The 21,919-nt window shown below is 42.0% G+C and overlaps 1 protein-coding gene across 3 annotated transcripts in view; it reads left to right on the forward strand.

Annotated features, from left to right (window-relative positions):
• Positions 1-21,919, forward strand: part of LOC119649525 (protein FAM135B) — a 184,849-nt gene that overhangs the window by 36,678 nt on the left and 126,252 nt on the right. For all 3 annotated transcript variants that reach the window (XM_038051711.1, XM_038051709.1, XM_038051712.1), the window contains exon 3: positions 20,934-21,262. In XM_038051711.1, coding sequence (XP_037907639.1) covers positions 20,934-21,262 — 329 coding nt within the window. The remainder of the gene's footprint in view (positions 1-20,933; positions 21,263-21,919) is intronic.

The following is a 21,919-nucleotide window of genomic DNA, read 5'->3' on the forward strand; positions in this document are numbered from 1 at the left end:
ACGGTAAGAGGTTCCCAGAACTAACAACAAATCCCTTCCTCCTCTCCCCTCCCGTTGGTGAAAGGAATTGCCTGACTTGAAGGCTCCCAAAGCCGGAAGAGTGGGAGAACTAGCCCGAAGTAATGTGTCAGACGGTTCCAGGCTAGTTCTCTGATGACAGGGAGGTGTTAAGTTGGTAGTCCGCCAGTGTGATGTTGTGGAGTCCAACACTCTGTGCGTAAACGCATTCACCTACCCTACTCCCAAAATAAAAAAAGAATCATCTAGAGAGTCCTTAAATTGCTACCGAAGAGCCTCACGAAAAGAGGTCCACTCGATTCGTCCGACAGATTGGTAGTCCCAGTACCAATCTGCAGCTCTATCTCTGAACACGGCGTGTACATAAGTATACAGCAGACCGAAATCAATCCAGCGGATAGGGTCGAGTGAGTGAAAGCTTCCACGCGAAATAAAAACGGATTGATGGGCAAACATGTCGGAACACCATCAAAAACCAGATTCAAAGGTTGTAGAGATGCAATCCGCTGGGAGGGTATTAAGCGATCGTGCCTGGCATTCATAAGTCGTCGTCATCGTCGTCAAATTCATACAAGTAGTCGAGGCCCGATCTGTCGTCAAGTCCCTAAATATTAATGTTTCGCCCATCGTCAAGTTTACAAATTTTTAAATCCATAGTCACGTCTGTCATTATTGTTGAGTTACCTGATGCACTAAGCACGTGTCGAAGCGTCTAGAAGCGCAGTCAATTGCTTTCTAACCAATGCTTCAACTCATAAAGCGGAAAATGTGTCCGTCGCCTTTGCATCCTGCGAGCAAGGATCAAATTCTCCACGCGGAAAAAACGAAACGAAATTTGAAAGGCAAAAAGAGACATGAAAGTCAAATGACCTGAACAAGGCAAAAAGAAATAATAAAATCGGAACAAACGTAATTAATGCAATAGTAAAACAAATATATCAAAAGAAAATCCAAATTAAATAACCAAAGAAAAACTAAAACGAAAATAATGTACATATTAAAAGGAATAAATAAATAATTGAATAATGCTAGATATTACCACACCTGGCAGTTAGGTATAAACTGTAAATCCATCTAATGAGAAGAAGGAGAAACTCGAGGTCCGGTGCGGATAACCGCCAGGAGTCGTCTGACTTGGTAACTGCCCGTAATGGACAGTACGCCGTCGAAATCGCTAATCATGGGGCGGTTCCACATCTACGAGCCACGACGACCAAGAACATTGATCCGCCTGCTGCAGCTGTTTCGCCATAATCTGTGACAACCACTTCAGCAGGTTCAAGTAGGCAGCGGATGAAGTGAACTGACGAAATGAACCTCTTCGTCATCCGCTCTCACTACAAAATAACGGCGAGGGCGTGTACTACATCTTAAACCTCTTATTGCACCAGAGATTCAGGTCAGAGAACGTCTTCGACTTGGGGTCACCGCGGAAACTGGTGACCAAGAGTCGACGAGGACAGAGGCCACGCCGCACTGCAAGCAACAATTTCAATACTCGCCAAAGCACTGTTCTCCACCGCCCAACTGAGGTTTCCGCTGAGGTTCGAGACGAATTCCAAATAGCGTGTATAGAATTCTCGGCTATGGATCCTTTGCAAGGACCTGGTATTCCCAAGCTCTATGCATCTCCAGTAATTCCGAGAATTCTATCTCAAATCAACGATAAGATTGCATCTCGGCTATGTGCTGATATGTCGCTGCTGCAACTAAAATCACTTGTGTATTGTGATGCATTCATTTTAGGAATGATGGGGTCCTAAGTCCGCATCAACTTAACGCAGGACCGGACCAAATGGTATTGTGATGCAGTTACGGCACGGTCAAAAGATTCGCTTTTGTGATATTCGTTTTAGTGACTGAAGAGATCCACCAGGGAAAATTCGTCTGGAACGTCGGTGGGCCTCACTAAGGCAGGGAGAAGAAGGTCTACCGAGTCGGGTCAAGGGGCTGCAAAGAGCAACTCATTATCGGATGGGTAGTTTTAGGACAAGTAACTAGAGGCCTAAGAAACCTCTTTAGTTGCTATATCGATTATGCCACGGCTTTCTATAGCGTCCCGTGTACCTAGGCTAATCGATGTCCTCCGTCTGTATCGCTTTGATCCTAAACTAATAAAGTTCTTGGCGACAGTCAAGGAAGGGAGCCATGCCATTTTATCAGTCCATTCATCTGAAGTTGCCAATACCTAAGAGTCCATCCGTATACGGAGAGGCACCTTCCAGGCGGATTCGTTGAGTCCCCTTTGGTTTCGCATAGCAATGAACCCCCTTTCACCCTTTCGCAATCAAATATGGCGTACGTACTAAGTGGGAACTGACACATTTGATGTACTTAGATGACATCGAGATGTATGCTGGTACTGACGACCATCTTAGAAGTCTGTAATATAGACATGTTCAGCAATGATATTCGAATGGAATTTGAATCAGACGAGTGCGGAATCCAAGCCATCCGCAAAGGTCATCACGGGCCATATAGCGGATATAGCATTGGAGACCTTCACATCCAAGTTATGACCGATACAGACTTCTACAAAAACCTAGGAATTCTACAAGGAGCGTATGCTCTTGTTGGGACCTGAAGGATGTTCTGCTGTCCGAATTCCTGCGACATGTAAAGCTAGTACTGAATAAGATAAACGCATTGAATGTATTCGCTATACCTTCACTGGCTCATGCATTCAGAATATTGCCTGATACGAACACCAGTCTGGAAAACGTCCAGAGAAGGATACGAACTACTATGTCGAAATTCCGAATAAATCATCCAAGCGCTGCCATGGAGCGGATGAACCTGCCTCGTGACATCGGAGGTAAAGGCGTAGTTGACGTGCGGGACATCACCGCTAAGGCGACGCGCTGCGCGCTTATTTTTACGGCAAAGACCAGGCAAGTCGCTCGCATGCAGCTGTCTGCAAGGCAGACTGTAGACTGACTCCACTGGGGAGCTCTTTGCTGAGACGGAAGGGTTCATGTGTATTATTCAGAAGGGTGTGGTCACCACCCGAGCTTATAAAAAGCTCATCAAAAAAGAACGGGTGGAGAACGACCAGTGCAGAATGTTTGGTTCGGCATTAGAGACGTTGGACCATCCCATTTCTGGCTGCACTATTATGGCACTAGTGCAATAAACCACCACATAATGCTGTAAGTAAGGTGATTCATCAAAACAATGCGTACAAGTACGAGCTGATCATGGGAACATGTCCGGTATACCGTCTGCCATACCTTTCAACATATGCAGAGATTCATGGAAGACCAACGTCCAAAAACAAATACAAGACACCACCAGCTCTTGAGATAAACTACCAAGGATAGGATAGGAAGTTTTACTCTACAAGGTGGAAAGGGAAATTGAGGTAAAGGAATACTTTCTTCTAGGAAAAAGGCGTAACATCTAAAACTTGAAAGATGTAGTCAATTCTATGTGGAGCCTAGCCGATAACAATATTGGATCTCCACCCAACACATCAAAACGAAGTTGTGAGCCGGAATAGGGTGTCTTCCAATGATTCAGGTATCCGGAACCCAGGAAATATCGTGCCCCACGTTGGGCGCCATTTCTAATAACAAATATCGATTGCGTTCGACCACTTAGGATGATCTTAGACCATCGCAATCCAATTTTGTCATTAAAGCATGAGTTGGTGATATTAATGGTTTCACTTCCATGAGCTCCTCAGATATTTGGCAACTATTTACACTACCAAGCCGCTTGCACCAATAATCAACATCTACTCTAAAGTGTGAAAACCAGGCCAGGAAGCTTAAGGAACGTATACCATCACAATGCATTTTGTCGGCGCCCCTTTCATTTCATACCACAGAAACTTCTCGATTAAAGAAGCTAAGAAGCCAAAAACATCCCATTTTACCAAAGTGCCCTTAGCCTAACCCTCGTTGGGATTCCTGACATCTAGTGTCAATACCACGCAGCAGTTCCACGACCATAGAAAAGACTTAGTCATATCTATTCTGATGCTACGATAGACCACCCCCTAGCTTTAAGAACGGGAATATCCTATTATATATCTCCCTGTCCAGCATATTCCGGGAGTGTTCAACGTGTTTGGAGCTTCCACAGCAAGACGAGCTTCTGGCTCTTCCAATGTTTTTGATAGCACTCCTTAAAACGTGCACGATTCAAATACGCTCATGAACCGCTTGAATCTAGTGTTGGCAGATAATTTGAGAACATAGTTCGAAATTCCGTCTAATTCCCGAAGCCGTGTTGTCTCCAATACGCCTGCTGATCTTCCGTAGTTCCTATCCAGTGGTGGATTTCTTGCTGCGAATATATATATAATATCACTCTGTACCCTCACTTCGAGCGCGATGCGTTGAACTCATCAGCGTTCATTTTAAGGCTGGGGTCTCTATCGTTTAACATCTAACTGTCGAATATTTCCTCAGATTGTCCTACTATGTGTTACCGGATATATGCTCACCCAGGTGTTACAATTTCGGTACGGGCCGTATATTATCGCCACACCCCACGGCAACATTCGACTCTAAATTGATTTATGAGAGCAGCTCACGAGCTGGATTAGAGGGCGGCAGTAGGCTGCACTGCGGGCTATGCCGTGCAATGAAATCCACGACCCAAAAGTGGCCGAAAAAAAGATCGCCCTAGAATCGGTACCCTTCTTCGGATTCAAAACGATGGCCCGTTTGTTCCCTCATTAGGATAGATATCAAGCTTTTTCGTAATGCGGTATACGCTAGCGAAATCGTTTCTATTTGTAGCAGTTCCTGTTTCCCCCACCAACATAATGGTGGAACTCCTTTTGTCGTACTGTACGCTACACTGTGCATCTCGGGCTTTGTGCTGTTGCAGGTCCATAAATAAAGGCGCTGTTGAAGGCGGTCTCATCAATAGGTCATAATATTTACTGTTGTGTGACCAATAAGCAAGTCTCCCATTCCTGGAAGATAGCTGAATTGCGAAGACCTGTGTTATAGTATCGGCAGAGATGCCCAGTTCTTCTGCGATCAAATGCAGTAGAGGCACAGAAGCCAAGGCAAGGCATTAGATCATGGGAAAACTTCTGAATATACTGCTGATCACGATGCAGTCGATCTAATACCGGCTCCCAGTTTATGAAAGACCATCGTCCGGTAACTGTTATTATCTCTCCAAAGCTCAATTGGGATATACTACTGTTGGCCTTGCCAGACTTCAAAAGTCAAGCGCCATAATGATGTTCTTGAGTGTTCCACAATCTCGTCCCGGTTAGGCTCAGAATGGCCAGCTAATGTCGTTGAAATTCTCATTTGAATTGAAGCAAACGGCACTCTGAGAGCCCTCGATCCCACTATCAAGGAACATGCACACTCCAGAAATCACTCAAAACCGTTTTCTAAGGTTTTGTATAAAACAAAACCTTATTAAAATCGGTTTACTGTCTGTCTGCCCGTCAGTCTGTCTTTTTTTTCCAGATGTGGACATCTTCTAAAGACACTCTCTAGTCTCTCCCTTCGTCCATAGATTGCATTCGCAACCGCGCCTTTCTCGTCTCCTCTGCCTCTCTGCAGTATCGTTCACTGCATTCTAGCTCTCCTGACATGCAAACATTTTTCCAATTATATTTTCCGGTGCTAGTGTTCCTCCCAACGTCTCCTCCAGGCTCTTCCTTTCCTCAACGAATCGAGGACAATGGAAGAAAACATGCTCCGGGTTATCCGGAATATCGTCGCAACGAGTACAATTAGGTGAGCTGTCCACTGTAAACCTATAGAGGTATTTACGGTAACCGCCATGTACCGTGAGAAACTCACTCATCATAATTGATCTCACCATGCGTTCTATGCGTCTTGATGCTGGGAATCAATCTGTGGGTCCATCGACCCTTTTTCGCCTATTCCCATCGTTGTTGCCACCTGCTTAATGATTTCTCCCTTTCGGCGTTTTTCATTTGCCGAACAGAGAAAGAATCGGGTCCATCATAGATACGTGCCAGCTCATTGGCCAAAATGTCAATCGGCATCATTCCGACTACTGCATAGGCTGCTTCGTTCGAGATGGTTCTATACACCATCCTCATCTTTTGAGCAGTGCATGCGGTATGCAATGCAGTTGACCAAATCGGCGCTGCGTAAAGCAGTATAGAGCTCACCACTCTAGGTATAAGCAATAAGCAGTCTACGAGAGCATTGCGCCGCCTAACATTTGGCATCATCCTTGCCAGGACCATGCTAACATTGGACGCTTTGGTGCATAAATTTTGTAAGTGCTGCTTGAAATTCAGCCTCGCATCTAACATCACTCCAAAATATTTAATTGCTGGCTTTGAAGTGATGATATGCTTCCCCATTCTGATAAGCACCGCCTCTGCTTTATCCTCCGCGATGCAAGACCTGCATCTTTCAGCCAGTTCTTTATAGCCAGATGTTTTGTACTAACAATCACCGCTATGTCATCGGCTACGCCGATGACCAGTTTGATGGCGTCGTCCGTTGATCTGACCGTACGGCAGCCGAATTGTCGGTTTGATAAGCCTCCCAGACTTTCTACAGCCGAGAACAATCTGTTGTAGATTATTCGCTCCAACATTTTCCCCATAGTGTCCAGTAAATATACAGACTTGCAGAAAGATGGTTCCCCAAGAGGCTTACCAGGTTTAGGCAACAACACTAACCTTTGTTTTTTCCATGTCTCAAGAAACATCCGATCCGCCAAGCATGCTTCAAACAACTCTACGAATATATCCGCCCTCGACTTAACGGCCAGCTGTCCCCTTTTTCGTCGAATTTAAAGGAGGTCCCCATACATGCAAAAGGAGGGTGTAACTTTTTTAGTTTTGGCATTTGGAAAGGTGGGGAACGCGGGGGGTCCAAAGTGATCGTCTCTTTAGAGGACCCATTCTCAACAGAAAAATCTGGAAAAAATCAAGAGGCTGCTACTATGTAGTGCCTAGGTTCCGAAATACCCTCCAAACCGATATCTGTCCAAATAAGATAAATGATAGTATATTACTATAATTTTTATTATTTGGCTGCGAAATCCCCCTTAAGTTCATCTTAATGCCACACATTGTAGTAATGTAGGCTGTAATATAGAGCATAATTCTACCAAGTTTGGTATAAATCGCACTATTGTTATAATAGGTCAAATTTTGTGGATTCTTTGAAAGTGGATACTCTCACATAATATATGCCTATATTACGTGCTACGTACTAATGGGGCAAATGTGCACCTGAAGCTTCCAGCTTCCGATTTCCCAACTTTTTGCGACTATAACCAGTAGTCGTAGCGTAAGCTCCAAGGCGCTGTTGAGGTTTTGGTAGGAAAAAAGTTAAGAAATTTACAAGTTTTAAGCCTACAAATTTCTATCCGTTCCTGCCTTCTTTTAATATGTTCAAGCAAGCAATACTTTATGTTTGTTTTTAAACCCCAGCTCAATGGGCTACCTGCAAAAGGTACCTAATTCTATATCTACAGTGGTTAACTAAACCATTTTACTGAATTGTGAAGCAAATTCTTAAGCCTCTTCATTTTTATAGCCCTTAGTCATCAGATCGCAATTAACTCTTAGTTGCTAACTATGTAAATGACTATAACTTCCAGATATTCAAAAATGTTCCCTCTAACAACTTCTTTACATTTCCAAGAATAAACTCTCATAAAATTTTTATTTCCAATTCACTTAGGCTGAATTCCTGCAGGCTTTATTTTTAGAATTCATTCATCCTTCATATGTACATAGTAATGTGCCCTCAAACCACGTCTAGCATTTATACAAGGAGTGCAGAATAGAATTCTGGAAAAGCCCATAACCTCAGAATGTGCATTTTCTCATTGCATTTTTTGCCCCATTAAAAACCACGCACCCATGTCTATTGCCCTAAATGCTGGAGGGTACTTCCTTTCACATTAATGCGCTGGCATATTTTTCTACATATCCTCATAAATAAATGAGTCACTCATACTGCAATACATGCCTATGAAAACTATGGCTTTTTTGGGAAGCATATGATGTTTACATATGCACTCAGATAAATAGAAGCCAAGATTTCACGACCTACCCTTCAATCGGTGTATGTGAACTGACCCTCCTGATGCATTCCCCAATTGTGCACGGGATTCTAGACTGCACAATATCCGGTCATAACCACTTCATCAGGATGTTATTGAAATGGAATGTTATGGATGTGAAATCCAAACAGAATGGCATCCTGTCCAAATACATTTATCATAGATTGAGAGGCTAGGACTAACCCAGATTTTGCAAAAGTAATTTTGTGGTTAATTACTGTTATTATTGGGGGGTTTGATTATTCTATAGGATGAATTGTTACATAAAGACTAAAAAATACAAATCTATTCTGAGAATAGATTTAGAAAGATAACTAAGGATTTCGCCACGGAAAATTAACAATACTATACACATACCAGCTTAAGAGCAGCAAAGGCCTGTGTGTTGTGAGCAAGGACATTGAATCGGAAGTTGATCCCAATGAAAAAAAAAGAGGAACTTACTGAAAAAGGATATATAGTGAAATCAGTCAGTATAATAATGTATCGAAACAGGATATTATTCAAATTTGAGCAGAATCTAGAGGCTCACAAACTGGGAAAAAGAAGTGGTCCACCCGATATACAATCTTCGCTACCTCTTGCACAGAAGAATCACAGTGGAGGAACCACATGAACGCAGTAGTTCTGTCCAGTAACTGTAGACGAAACCATACTGCCCTGAAACAAAACACGCTGCCTGTTCAAATATGGGTGCAACACCCAATGAACTCTGTAGCTAAAACACAAACTCTGGCTGGGTCCATTAGCTTACCAACCCCATTTATTTGTCCTCGAGTGCGATTTGCTGATGTAGTGAAAAACCAAGGCCAAGACTAATCTGTCGCTAACAGTTCACATTAAGACCTATCTTCGATTATTGATGCACTGTCGAATAATCTGAATCAGTTCATGAATACTATCAGCAACATGATCCAGGAACTAATAAAGAACCAAAATTGGATGTTGCAGATCCTTTTAAAAAAAATACCATAAGAATTGCTCATTGGAATGCAAACGGCCCTAGCCAACACAGAACTGAAGTTATCCTATTCTAGAAAGCTTATCACATTGATCTCCTTTGTAAGTCCGCATCCACTTGATGTCGGACCGAACCAAATGGAGAACAACTTGCTCCCACTCTTTTTGGTTCATGGACTCCTCTTTTTGGGTTAACACCCAAAGTTCAAAAAAGAAAAGAGAGACGAAGACGGATACGGTTTCGTGCTAGGGCAGAGGCAACTCGCCAGACGATGCCAAATAGATACATATAAATACATACATATGTCTGTCCCGAGAAATTGAAATAGAAACAATATGTTTCCATGCGATCCCTGTTGACGAATTGATGCTCTATGTTTTACATATTACATGTTTTAGAATGAAGAATTAGAATTAGAATTGACATAAAATATAAAAGTTTCACCTTCCACAACTTTGTTAGCAATAGTTGGATTTGCTTCAAACTTCCCAATATTATGCCTTATGTTATCCCTTATACCACCACCAAATTCTTCTAACATGAACTTCAGTTGGATTTCCGGCTTAATATCTAAAATATGCTAATATACTATTGTTAACTTTGTTTGTACAGATATGGGAACTGGATGTATTTTCCGGCTGGATAGGATCTGAGAACGACACCTATTATACTTTTTGAGGGTCAGATATTGAGCCTTCATTCCCCTATATTTCACCCGATATCAAATATTTAACCAGTTTCGAAAAGTACTACTTGAGCCCTTTCATTTCATACCCCACATGGCCACATTCTGTAAAAAAAGATTTACACTCTCCTTTCGCAGCTTCATCGCCGTTGGAGACTTGAACGCTGGGCGTTCGATTAAGAAGTAAATCTAACATCGGTGAAGTGCTTGAGCGATTCAACAAAATTTTACTGGAAGCCGCCTTCAAAGCAACACTAAATACTTCGAAGAGAGCCGAATTCAAAGAAGTCTATTCATCGGAAATTTTAAATTTAATGGATAAAAAAAGAGCTCGAAGGAAATGGCTACCGCATAGGTCTCCCCAAGCAACCACAACCACAAAACAGCTTAAATCGCCGCTTATTGAGAATTAGGAGTTTGATATTCAACGATTCATGTGGTGGCTGTCTGCTTCAGAATACAATGACTTTTCATTGCGGGAAGCTACTAAAAGATAAATAGCTCAGCGATCCGAGAGCCCCCGCTAAGAACTAGGAGATTAGGCTGAAAGGAATGAGGACAAAGCATTCGCAGCCCCTTGGAAGCAGTATTTCAACCATTTACCAAGTTAGCATCAAGCTAAGCTAACTTGCAAACTTCCCTGAGAAAATTCGATACCCCTAAAAACTGTCTAGCGTCTTGCCCTACGCCATCGCTCTATATGAGGAAGTGTCAGCCACGTCTTGCAACAGTTTTTACCTCGTTTGCTGCAGAGAGAAAATCTTATCTGCGGCTTATAGGCTTACGGAATGGCAACTTTGACCCTATAATTTTGTTATTAATTTTGCGATTTCCACCAAATTTGGCAGGATCATGCTGTATAGCCTAGATTTTTGCAAAATTTCATGATTCTTGGATGAACTTAAGGAGGGTTTGCAATCAATTACTAAATATTATAGTAATATACTATTATTAACTTTATTTGAACATCGTTATAAGGGCTATTTCAGAGCCTAGGCACCATACAGTGACATCTTCTTATTTTTTCTAGATTTTTCGGAAATGATCACTTTTGATCCCCGCACTCCCCTTTCACCTTTCCAGCCAATGTCAAAACTAGGCTTTTTAAAGTACTAACCAAGACCTTTAATTTGATTCCCTACATGACTATATTTGATGAAAAAAATGTACACTCTCCTTTTACATTCGACGTAGGAGGATGTCTCCCCCTTTCCACCAAATTTCGTGTCAATCGCTACAGCCGTCTCCGAGAAAAATGTTTGTGACGGACAGACAGACAGCCAGACAGACAGTAAACCGATTTGAGCAAGGTTTTGTTTTACACAAAGCCTTAACAAGGGTGACTAAATACCACATTGCTACAACTAGAACCAACTCCTTTTATGTCACTAATTTTTCCGAATCCAAGTCCAAAGCCATCCTCCAACACTGCACAATCCCTTCAGTCCCGACACATTTTTTTAAGATCGAAACTACACTTTTTTTTGCGAATCAACCCACTATCATAGAAAAACGGTTTTCAGAAGTGCCTCCACCTGCCTAATCACTTACACAGTAAATTACCCAGATCCGGCGAACCCTCTAGACTTTGATAACTTACCGAAAGAAGAAGGACTTCTATATCTATGCTTCTTGGTTGAGTGGGTGAATTCTAATTTCACGACGTATTCAGTCGTTGCTTCTGAATCAAGATACCTAGAAATATTTGTCACCCTCCTGTACGACTATGTTTTATAGTTTTTTATCTAAATTCCCTTCTTCAGCCGAAACTAGGACAACACCGGTTCTCTTGCCTCCAGAACCGAATCCGTGACAAAGATCCCTTAAGCGCATCACGTTCTGTAGCAATAAATCGGAGACGTTTACGTAGTTTCCTTCTCACCCAACAAGGCACGGCTGGAATTTTCCAGATATAGTCTAAATTAATCGTCTTATACGCACGCACCTATCAAATTTATTCACACTATAGTCATTTATTAACGCACCTTTAGTGGTCATAGTTGAATTAAAATTGTTGGTTATTGTTCCCTACTTTTCTCAAGTTGATACACTTCAAGATGACTGTCGTCGCCATCCAAAAATGTTCTACCCATAATCTATCACACGATTCACTGGTCACCGGAAAAAGACGGTGCTCTTTGTTTTGCACAATCGGTCTCCTCCGTTCTACCAGAACATGAACCGGTTATTCGAAGCCAAGGAGCCTAAATAATCATCAAAAATTGCAACTTCCACACGTAGCAATAAGCACTTCTCTATTGGCACGATTCATTAGGGAAAAGTGCGTTAAATTATGCTCTAGCATGCAAAGGCACATAGCATTGCAGTGATAATTAGCTTTCCAAAGTAAATTATTGTTGTATCATAACTAGGAGGGGTTTTTTGGGTAAGGTAGATGAATGCGTTTACGCACAGAGTGTTGGACTCCCGCAACAGTACGCTGTCGGACTACCAACTAAACACCTCCCTATCATCAGCGAACTAGCCTGGAGCCGTTTGATACATTACTTCCTGGGCAAGGAGGGCAACAGAGATCACTCCCGCGATCACCATCACTCGCAAAGCTCCCCGCCTCTGCACTTGAGCAAGGCGCTTATGATGCACTTCCTTATCAAGGGCATCAGCCCATACCTCCGCGTCATAGAGCAGAACCGATTGCGTTGCTTTCAGAAGGAGACGTCTCCTAGTAGATATAGAGCCCCCAAAATGTGCCATTAGCCGACTCAAGGCCGCAACTCCAACTGCAGCCCTGTCCACTGCTGCTTTGATTTGCTCGAAGAAGCTTATTAGGTCGAGCATTAAACCAAGGTATTTAACAGCTGGTTTTGACTCTATAGTCAACTCGCCGATCGACATGGGACGATGGGTCAGGATTCTTCTTCCGGTGGATGACTACTTCGGTTTTTTTCTAGCGCAAGGCTGAAACCGTGAGTAGCCATCCATCCATCGACCGGTCGCATTAATATGTCAAGTCTGCTTTCCGCTTGCGTCCGGCAACAAGTGCCGCAACGTGGTCTGGATAATCGACCAGGCGCGACTCTCCGGGCATATCGAGTTTCAGCAGACTACGATAGGAAGCGTTCCAGAGTTGCGGCCCCCGAAGTGATTTCGATCCTCCATTGGCCGTCTAGCATCTCATAGAGCAAGGAGCGATCTTTCAGATAATGCCTCAATATCCTGAAGAGACAGTTTGGCATGTGAAATGAGTTTTCCAATGTGCCTAGTGCCCATCTTACGGAATTGAAGGCATTTCTGACATAAAGCGTTATCAAGAGCACTATCCATCGATACCGACGACTGTGTGCCTCACCTCGATGAACCGCATCTACGACCTCCGTAATAGCATCCACCGTGGATCTCCCTGTTCTGAGCCCGAACTGCCTTGGGGATAAATCCCCGACAGCGCGAATCGCTTCAGCGAGTCTACTCCTAATGTGTTTCCCGAGCACTTTCCCGGTCGTGTCAAGCATACACAGCTGATCAGCGCTAGTCTAGCCACTTTCCAACGACAAGGAAAAATGCTTTCCTTCAAGCAAGTGTTGGACGCAGCAAGTCTGGCCGTTGGCGGAACACCAGTTTGTAAACGCCGGTATGACATCAGGACCTGGCGCCTTTTTGTTTTTCATAGTGTGAACCACTTTTTCGAGCTCTCTAATTGTAAAAAGGGAGCAATCCTCGACGCTTTCCGCGCTATTGACGTCAACCCGTACAGGTTGTCTGGGGAACAATGCCCGCAAAATGCGGTCCATCTAGTCGGTACTTAGTATGTAGAGCCACCGCAGAGCCCCGATTTTCCAGGTGACACGCTTATAGCCAAGTCCCCACGGGTTCTCATTCATCTCGTTGTGAAGGTTCTGCCACAACTGCCACATTGGCAGAGCTACGCTCACATCACCCCATCGACCCCATCATTTTCGACAGACCCGTTAAAGGTCGCTGACAACCCCTGAGTCAGGAAGGGGTTTGGTGGTTAGAAGTTTTATTAAAAAATCAAATTTTTAAATTTTATTAACGTCAAATCTGGATGCGAATCAGGAACCTGGAACTGATATGATAAAAGAGCTATTTAGTAAGAAGAGGGGAAATGCTGCGTGTGATGAAATGAATCTCTTAATAAAAAAACAAAATGACGTACATGTCCTCCAGTAAAACACTGATCACGACTTTTTGTCCTTTTGCATGTATGCCTGGCGACTGGCCTAAACATTCGTGAAATTTTTTGGGTTCAATATATCCATAATTAATTATCGATAGGTACAGCGTGTATCACCTACGCAGAGCGGTAATTGGCTGGTGGAAAGGTTTCAATGCGCTTCTCCGCCCTGGTCAAGCTATTATGCAGTGTCATCCCCATGTACTCAAGAAGGGCGATCAGACCCAAGTCTGCAAGGGACTCACATGAAGTGGTCCCTACCGCGAAGCCTCACCGGAGGTTATCTGCTTCCATAAAAAGTGAAATGGGAACGTATGTTCGAAGAGAATTCCTGAGCGATATGTTATTGGTACGGCTATGTGCGGTTGACTTCCTTGTGGTAGTTTCATGGTGGTTCTGGTTGTGCCCCTGTATAAACCAGTAGTACGGTACTAGTTACGGCGGAGCTCTGATTTTGGCCTTCCAATCAATACCAAAAGAGGACCGTGTGACTATACCTACACGACAGGTACCCACGTTTAACCTGCCTTCGAAAAAAGTGTATGTGACGGACAAGCAAGCAGAGAAATAAACAGTAAACAGAGCTTAATAATTTTTTATTTTACATAGAACCTTAAAAAAAGTTATTGCATTTATTTTTCACATGGATACTTGGATATTTAACAAGAAAATCCGAAACATTTATTCATTTCGTAATGAACAAGTTTAGATTTCATAATGTTGAAATTCATTAAGAAGCAAATCTAAGAATGTTGGCACCGACAAAATTAAGAAATAAAGGGATTATCAGAAAATCTCTCTTTAATAGCTGGCACAATGTTTTTAGAAACCAACAAATTTATGCCAAGCAAAATGCCCCGAAATGTCTTCATGCCCTAAATACTACATAGATAGGTTGAAGAATATTTCTTTTTGCCCCTCATTGTGTCGTGCACATATGCACGCATAAATCTACTTTTACATCAGATCTAGATATCTTCCAAATCTATTGGCTATGTTTACCGCTTCGAAATCTACAATCTCTTGTTAGATATGATAAAAAAATCCACTAAACACTGTCCATTGGCAATTTATGGCTCCCTTCGCCCCATTGCATTCAACCCAACATAACAAACTTGACCTTACCGTCCAGAAACCTATCATAAACACAAAACTTTTATTAGCATAAGCATAAATTCACCCCAAGTAGAAAACCCTCCAACAAATTTTCCTCTACCAGCCTCTACTATAAACAAATTTCCGCATATTCCCTTGGGCAATATGTCAAACAAAGCTGATCCTCCTATTTCTCACGCATCACACTCGTTTTTGTTTGCCATCTATTTTAATCTGTGCGTTAATTCTAGCATGCTAGCAAATGATTTAGATGGGCTGGCACCCCATCATGAGAAATGCTTCGTCAAACGCCTCGCATTTACAATGAACTGACCCCTAACAAAGCGGCATAACTTGGCAACCAAAATAGACACGTTCAAAGCATGCTGAAGTGTAATTCGTCAAGCTAAATATATACCTTGTGGGGTTCTATGAACTAAAATTGATAATTTTGCAAATTATGAGAAGAAATTGAATATGTACTTAGTCAAATCTAAAGATATGTTCGTGGATTTGTATGAACACATAGCCAATGTTATGTGCCCATCTTTTATTTAAATCTAGAAATATCAATTCAATTTCAAAGCACGAATCTTGCTTTTAGATTTAGCATTTCCTGAGAGTTAAAATTTTCATCTCTAATTAATAATATCATCAAGAAATGGTGCCCCTTTACTGACCTTAAGTATAAGCTCAAGATAGTAAATAAATCTTAGTTGAGCTTGCAAGTAATAAACGCAACTTCGATTGACCTAATGCAGCAATAGCCATTCATTTTAAATGGGACTGACGCCTCAAGCCGAAAAGTGACCTACCTGATAAAAGAAAACGTAGGGCAGGTCATTTAATGGAAAGACTAAAGCAAAAGCCTCCTTTTTCCCTTTAATTTTAGATGTTCAAGCTAAACGACTACAGGCAAATAATGAGCACCACAACAAGAGCGGAGCAAAAATAGGTAATCTGTCGTCTAAAAATAGAAATTCACCTACCAATTATCATTTGATACGATGGGTATGTATCCGAAGAAATTGGCTCCATTTTTATCTAACTCAATGAACCCAAGCTGGACAATCGTTTGCCCTTCCTTATTTTCGTGATAAGGGAACAGAATGGTAACAATTTGTTTCAGGAGGTGCGGATAGATCACCTGGAGTGATCTCCGCAGTCTTTTCATTACTACTCTTTATGCCTCGCCCCAAGGGTTAATGTCGGCATGGTCACACAGTTGTTTGAAGCAGTTCTTTTTGCTCCTCCGAATGGCTTCTTTTAGGCGGTCACGCAGTTGCCTCTGAGCCGTCTTAACCGTCGCCATCAGGCTTTCCCCTGAGCCTCTAGCAAAGCCTCCTTTCTCGGGAACATGCGGCTCGCAAGCTTGCGATTTCATTGTTCCACCAGTGGTTGGGTTGCCTACTGGGGAGTAATCGCCTTCTGGGCATAGTAACATCACATGCTTCCATCACACATCGAGTGATTTGTGTAGCTTTTTCTCTAGCAGCACCATTCAGAGATACGTCGGGTTTGATCGCCGTGGAAAACGTATCCCCTTGAAAGCTTTCGCTGTTCAACCGAGCATACTACCGGACGTTCTGCGGGAACTCTTTTCACGCTCAATCCGCCCTTGATTTCCATCCAGATTGCATGCAGGTGGCTGTGAGTATAGTCCTCACTGACATGCCAAGCGACTCTACTATCTGAAGTGGCACTCATGTATGTCAGGTCCACCATAGACCCCAGGCAACTTCCCCGGAAAGTGTACGAGGCCCCAACATTCACCAGTACCACGTCTAGCTCCGCGAATGCTTCGAGGAGAACACGTCCCCTGACATTAGTTATCCGGTTGCCCCACTCAAAAGCCCATGCATTAAAATCGTCTGCAGTTATGGTAAGCCAAAGTCCACTTGCATCCAAAACCAGAGCGGCAAGCATCTGCTCATACTTGGCGAGTGTAGCGCTGGATGGAGCGTAGCAGCTGTAGATATGGACGCATTTCATCTCTACTCTGATGAAGCCCTTTTCCAGATTCCATCCATTATTTCCTCGAAGACTTATTCTCCACAAGCCCATAGCGCTGCTTGGCCCGATTGGCCTTTGACCCAAATGCTACCACCGTGGGTTCGATATGGCTCACTAATTATGGGCATTGACCCCTAACAAAGCGATGTTTTTCTCGTGGATGGTTTGCAAAAGTAGATCCTGTGCCGCCTTGCAATGGTTGAGGTTGATTTGTATCAACCTCATTTGTGACTTGTGTTAAGGGCTATCCTGAATTCCCGGCATCTGCTGCTATCTGCAACATGCCGATGGTCCACCCCCGCCTTCTCTTTAAACAGTAGGCAGTTCGAGTCGGCTCCACAGTCCTTGCTGATGTGGCCCTCCGCTCCGGATCTCCGACATAGTTTCGACTTCTCATCGGCACTGGAACATGCCTTCGCGATATGACCGAAGCCAAGGCATCTAAAGCATCGCTTCAACAATACTTGCTCTCTAAGGCGGCACATAACCCAGCTTATTTTAACTCTCCCTGCTGCAACAATTTAAATGTTGCCTCCACTGTTTGTGTCCCACCATAGGCTTTTCGTAGCGTCTTGGCCGCTGACTCTCGAAGTTCAATGAGGTCGAACTCTTTTCCCAAAGCCTCATGAAGCTCCTCCTTCGTGGTGACCTCATCTATATCCTATATTCTTGCAAACTATAAAGATCTCCGATATGCTAACCCTGATTTCGGCTTCCTGTCCGAAGGACTTTCCAATTTGGCTCAAGAATGTATCCGCTGCCATATCCTTGGACTTCTTGAGCTCCAGCATTTAATGCGGCTAACATTATTTCAGAAAGTGGTGGGATCAGCCTTCACTCTATTAAGAATGTCAGCGTATGACTTTTCGCCATGCTTGGAGATGATGATATCCTCCGGTCGTATCCTCCTCCTATCTCTCTTTTTGCGAAGAGCCACCTTTCTCCGGGATTCTACATCCTCTATAGGGGGTTCTCACCCTCTCCCCGAAATTGGTTCCCTTGCAGGTTGAGGAGTCCTTCTTACTTCCTCCACATCATCAAAATATCGGAAACCGTGAATAGACCCAGAACAACTGTGCATTTTATAATTAAAAAGTTTAAAGAAGGGAATTCAGTTGGCAACAAACCCAGATCTAGTCGACCAAAAAAATTGACTGAGACTGTAGAGCGTTGGCTGGCAAGGAAAATTAAAAAGGGACCAAAGACGAATGCCGCAAAATTGACAAAAGCTACCAAGGAACATTTAGATATAGAGGTTACACCCCAAACCATCAGAAATTACCTATTTTCAAATAGCTATGAAGCAGGTCGGCTCAAATAAAAGTGATATACGAGTATATCCAAAAAGAACCACAAGGAAAGGTTTCAATTTGCTCGGGAATACGTAAACAGGTCCGCAGGATTTTGGTTTGATTTTATTTTTGCAGACGAAAGCAAATACAACCTCTTTGGATGCGATGGAAGAGTGATTGTGTACAGAAAGCCAAACACTGAGTTGGAAGAACGAAATATGGTTTCCACTGTGAAGCATGGCGGAGGTGGTTTGATGGTTTGGGGGTGTATGACGGCATCAGGGGTGGGAAATATAGTGCCAATCAAAGGGATTATGGGCCATCGATACTATATTAACATTTCAAAAGAAAATTTGCTTGACAGTGATAAAAAACTCGGAATCGAACAAAGCTATAAATTTTATCAGGATAACGACCCAGAGCACATAGCTCACAACACAAAGCTTTGGCTTCTTTACAATTGCCCAAATGTCATTAAAACACCAGCCCAAAGCCCCTATCTCAACCCAATTGAGCATGTATGGAGTATTTTGGAAAAAAGGCTAAGAGACTGTCACTTCACTAATGTTAACCAGATGAAGGAGATCCTGAAGGAATAGTGGCTGAAAATCGACGCAGAAACGGCAAAAAATTGGTGCAATCGATGCCACGACGATTGCGGGGAGTAATTCTTCGTAAAGGAAGAGCAACAAAATATTAAATTTTTTTTATTGAATTAGATTATTGCACTTTTTGTCAAATACTTTTTTTTGCTTTGAAATGGCCTACGAAGATAAAAATGGCTCCTTTTTAAGGTTTTGTGTAAAAAAACCTTAATAAAATCGATTCACTGTCTGTCTGTCTGTATGTCTGTCACACGCACTTTTCTCCAAAACGGCTGAACCGATCCGAACGTAATTTGGTGGACAGATGGGAACTATGAAATTCCACACATACAATGAGTGACATAAATTTAGGTGGAGAGCCCCCCTCTCCATACATGCAAAGAGGGGATTTAAAAAAAAATGTTCACCGGAAATAGTTTTGTAGGGTATCAAATGAAAGGCTCCGATCAGTACTTTCCGAAACTGATATTAGTTTTGACGTGAATTGCAAAGTGCGTGAGTAAGGAGTCAAAATGTACGCACTCAAAGTCAGACAGGACTCAGTTTCGAAAACTACCCAACCCAAAATTCCGAAAAAAATCAAGAAAGTGCGCTTAGATGAAGTCTTGGCCTCGAAATATGTTTCATTCCAATATCTGCTCAAATAAACTTGTTAATAGTATATTACCAACTTTTAGAAATTGACTGACTTAAGGGGGTCATCCCGTGTGTCGGATTCGTGGAATCGAATTTTTTTTTGGCATCAATTGTATCTAGATATAGTGTAGAATATATGGGCAAAGTGATTTTTTGATATTCGGAATTCTTCGGAAATTATAGTGTTAAACACGTAATAAATCACTTGCCAGATTTATAACGATCGCCGTAATAAGGCGGGTATTTATCGGTCCAAATGATGTTCGAATGAATTCGTTAAAAGGACAAGAATTGAAGCCAAGGCTATACATGTGTTTCTTGAAGAAACCGAAGGTTTATGGATTAGGTATAGAAGATTAATGATCGGTTAAGATTTTATGGCTACAAATCACATTCTACTTTTTAAATGCGTTTTTCTCGAAACTGTATGTTGATAATCGGCTGCCACCATAGCCCAAAATCTATCCAACGAAATTCTTCTTAATTTTCACGACTTATTCAGAACATATTTCTACGGTCCGCAAACTAGGATAATTGCGATTCATTCAGTAGTTTTTTTTATTCATTAAAGAAGGTTTAAAAAAACACCAAAATTTACAAAAAAAGTTTAACAAGGCACCAAAAATTTTTTAATAATTCTAGTTTGCGGACTGTAGTTAAGTCTAGACGTTAAAATGCCGTTTACTTCTTTCTCTTTTCTTCTTTTCTGCAAGATGATCGCAACGTAGCAGCAGAAACACCTTTTTTTTTGGGTGTATTGCTCTGTATTTCAATAATGAACTATGCTATCGGGCTGGAAAAATTATTACGCATGCTCCAGATATTAATAAATATATAATGAAAAAGTCGTATTTGTATCTTTATCCAGTTCTTCACAAAAAAATTCTAAAAAGAGCGAAAAAAACGACCTTCACACGGGATGACCCCCTTAAATTCATCCTAGGAGTACTAAATTTTGCACCGGCATAGAGGGCAGTATCGTGCATACGCAGACCTGATAGCATTGCCCTGCGATATTTAAATCGCTCAGTTATGGGCAGGTTACTTGACAGAACTGAGCGATTTAAATATCTCCAGTCAATGCTATCAGCCAATGGAGAACTGCCTTATGCTCCTCCCAAAGGGAAACACAAAACCTTTCTTACCTGAAGCGTCAAGCTTCCGGTTTCCCGAGTTGTTGTTAATTTACTGAAGTATTTGGTGTTTCAAAATATCAAACATTATTTATTTGTTGAATTTAGTTTTTAATATTTTGTAGGATATTTGCAACAGTCCTCACATGTCGTCACATTCGTCTTAGGAATAGATTCATAATCTTTATCTTTTTCTAAATCTTTATGCAATTTGTGCATATCAGATTTTTATAGAAACATCATAAATTTAAAGATACATTTCTGCATCTCTGCAAAACTTACTAATATGCACTTTCTATTTTCAGATTCTACCAAGTGCGATGCTCTCTTCGCGTTGCCCCACGCCTACCAGTACAAGTTGAGACCTGTATCCCCGATCCGCAACAGTATCCCCTGCAGCCAAGTAATCAACAACAATCCCAACAAACGCAACATCATCAACAATCCCAACAGCAACAGCAACAAAACCAACAACAGTCAGAACAGCAGCAGCAACAGCAACACCAAGGAAATTTCGTCCCAAGTTCCGCATGCATCGTTGGCGGATGCGGGGCGTCACGCGTTTTTCAGATTCTTTATCGTAATGAGGAAGTCAATTTGCGTGACGTGATTTTATTTCGGGCACATCTTCTCGGTAAGTGTGAACTTTTTATGGGCTATTAATATATAAATAAATACTATAACCAGCGAACAGATTGATTGAGAAATAACTACGTGGGGCCTAGGGAAGGGAAAGGAAATTATGAAAAATTAAGGCTGACGTACCCAAAGTGTGGGAACGAGGTGTTGAGAGATGAACTGCTCGTTTATCGTTAAATTTTTTAGGATCCACTTCTGTCAATTGTGACAAATTTCAAAATATTTAAAAAAAAAGATGCTTGTTAAAAGCATCTTTTTTTAGATGCGGAAATTTCATAGCACGATCTGCATGTACTGCGGATGTGATACTTTGAAACGAGATATAACAGAGCTAAAATTAAATTATCAAACCCCGACCAATCCAGCTTCAAAATATACTTGAAATTAGTCATTGAAACTCATTTCCACCGGATGAGGACTGAATTTACAAATAAATATTTGCTCCACATTAAGTATTCATGATTCGGCGCTCGATTAAAATTAATATGTCGTAGCTTGTGGTTAATGCAATATGTATATTCGTGAAACTTCCAGCAGTTGCACTGATTAATATTTTCCTTTCTGTTTTGAAAAAGGAAAACGAAAGGTTTTTTTTGAGGGATGAAAGTTACTCGTCACCCACTGGCATGGATATTAAATGTTCGTAGAAAAA

Source organism: Hermetia illucens, chromosome 2 (genome assembly GCF_905115235.1).
Source record: "Hermetia illucens chromosome 2, iHerIll2.2.curated.20191125, whole genome shotgun sequence".
NCBI lineage: Eukaryota > Metazoa > Arthropoda > Insecta > Diptera > Stratiomyidae > Hermetia > Hermetia illucens.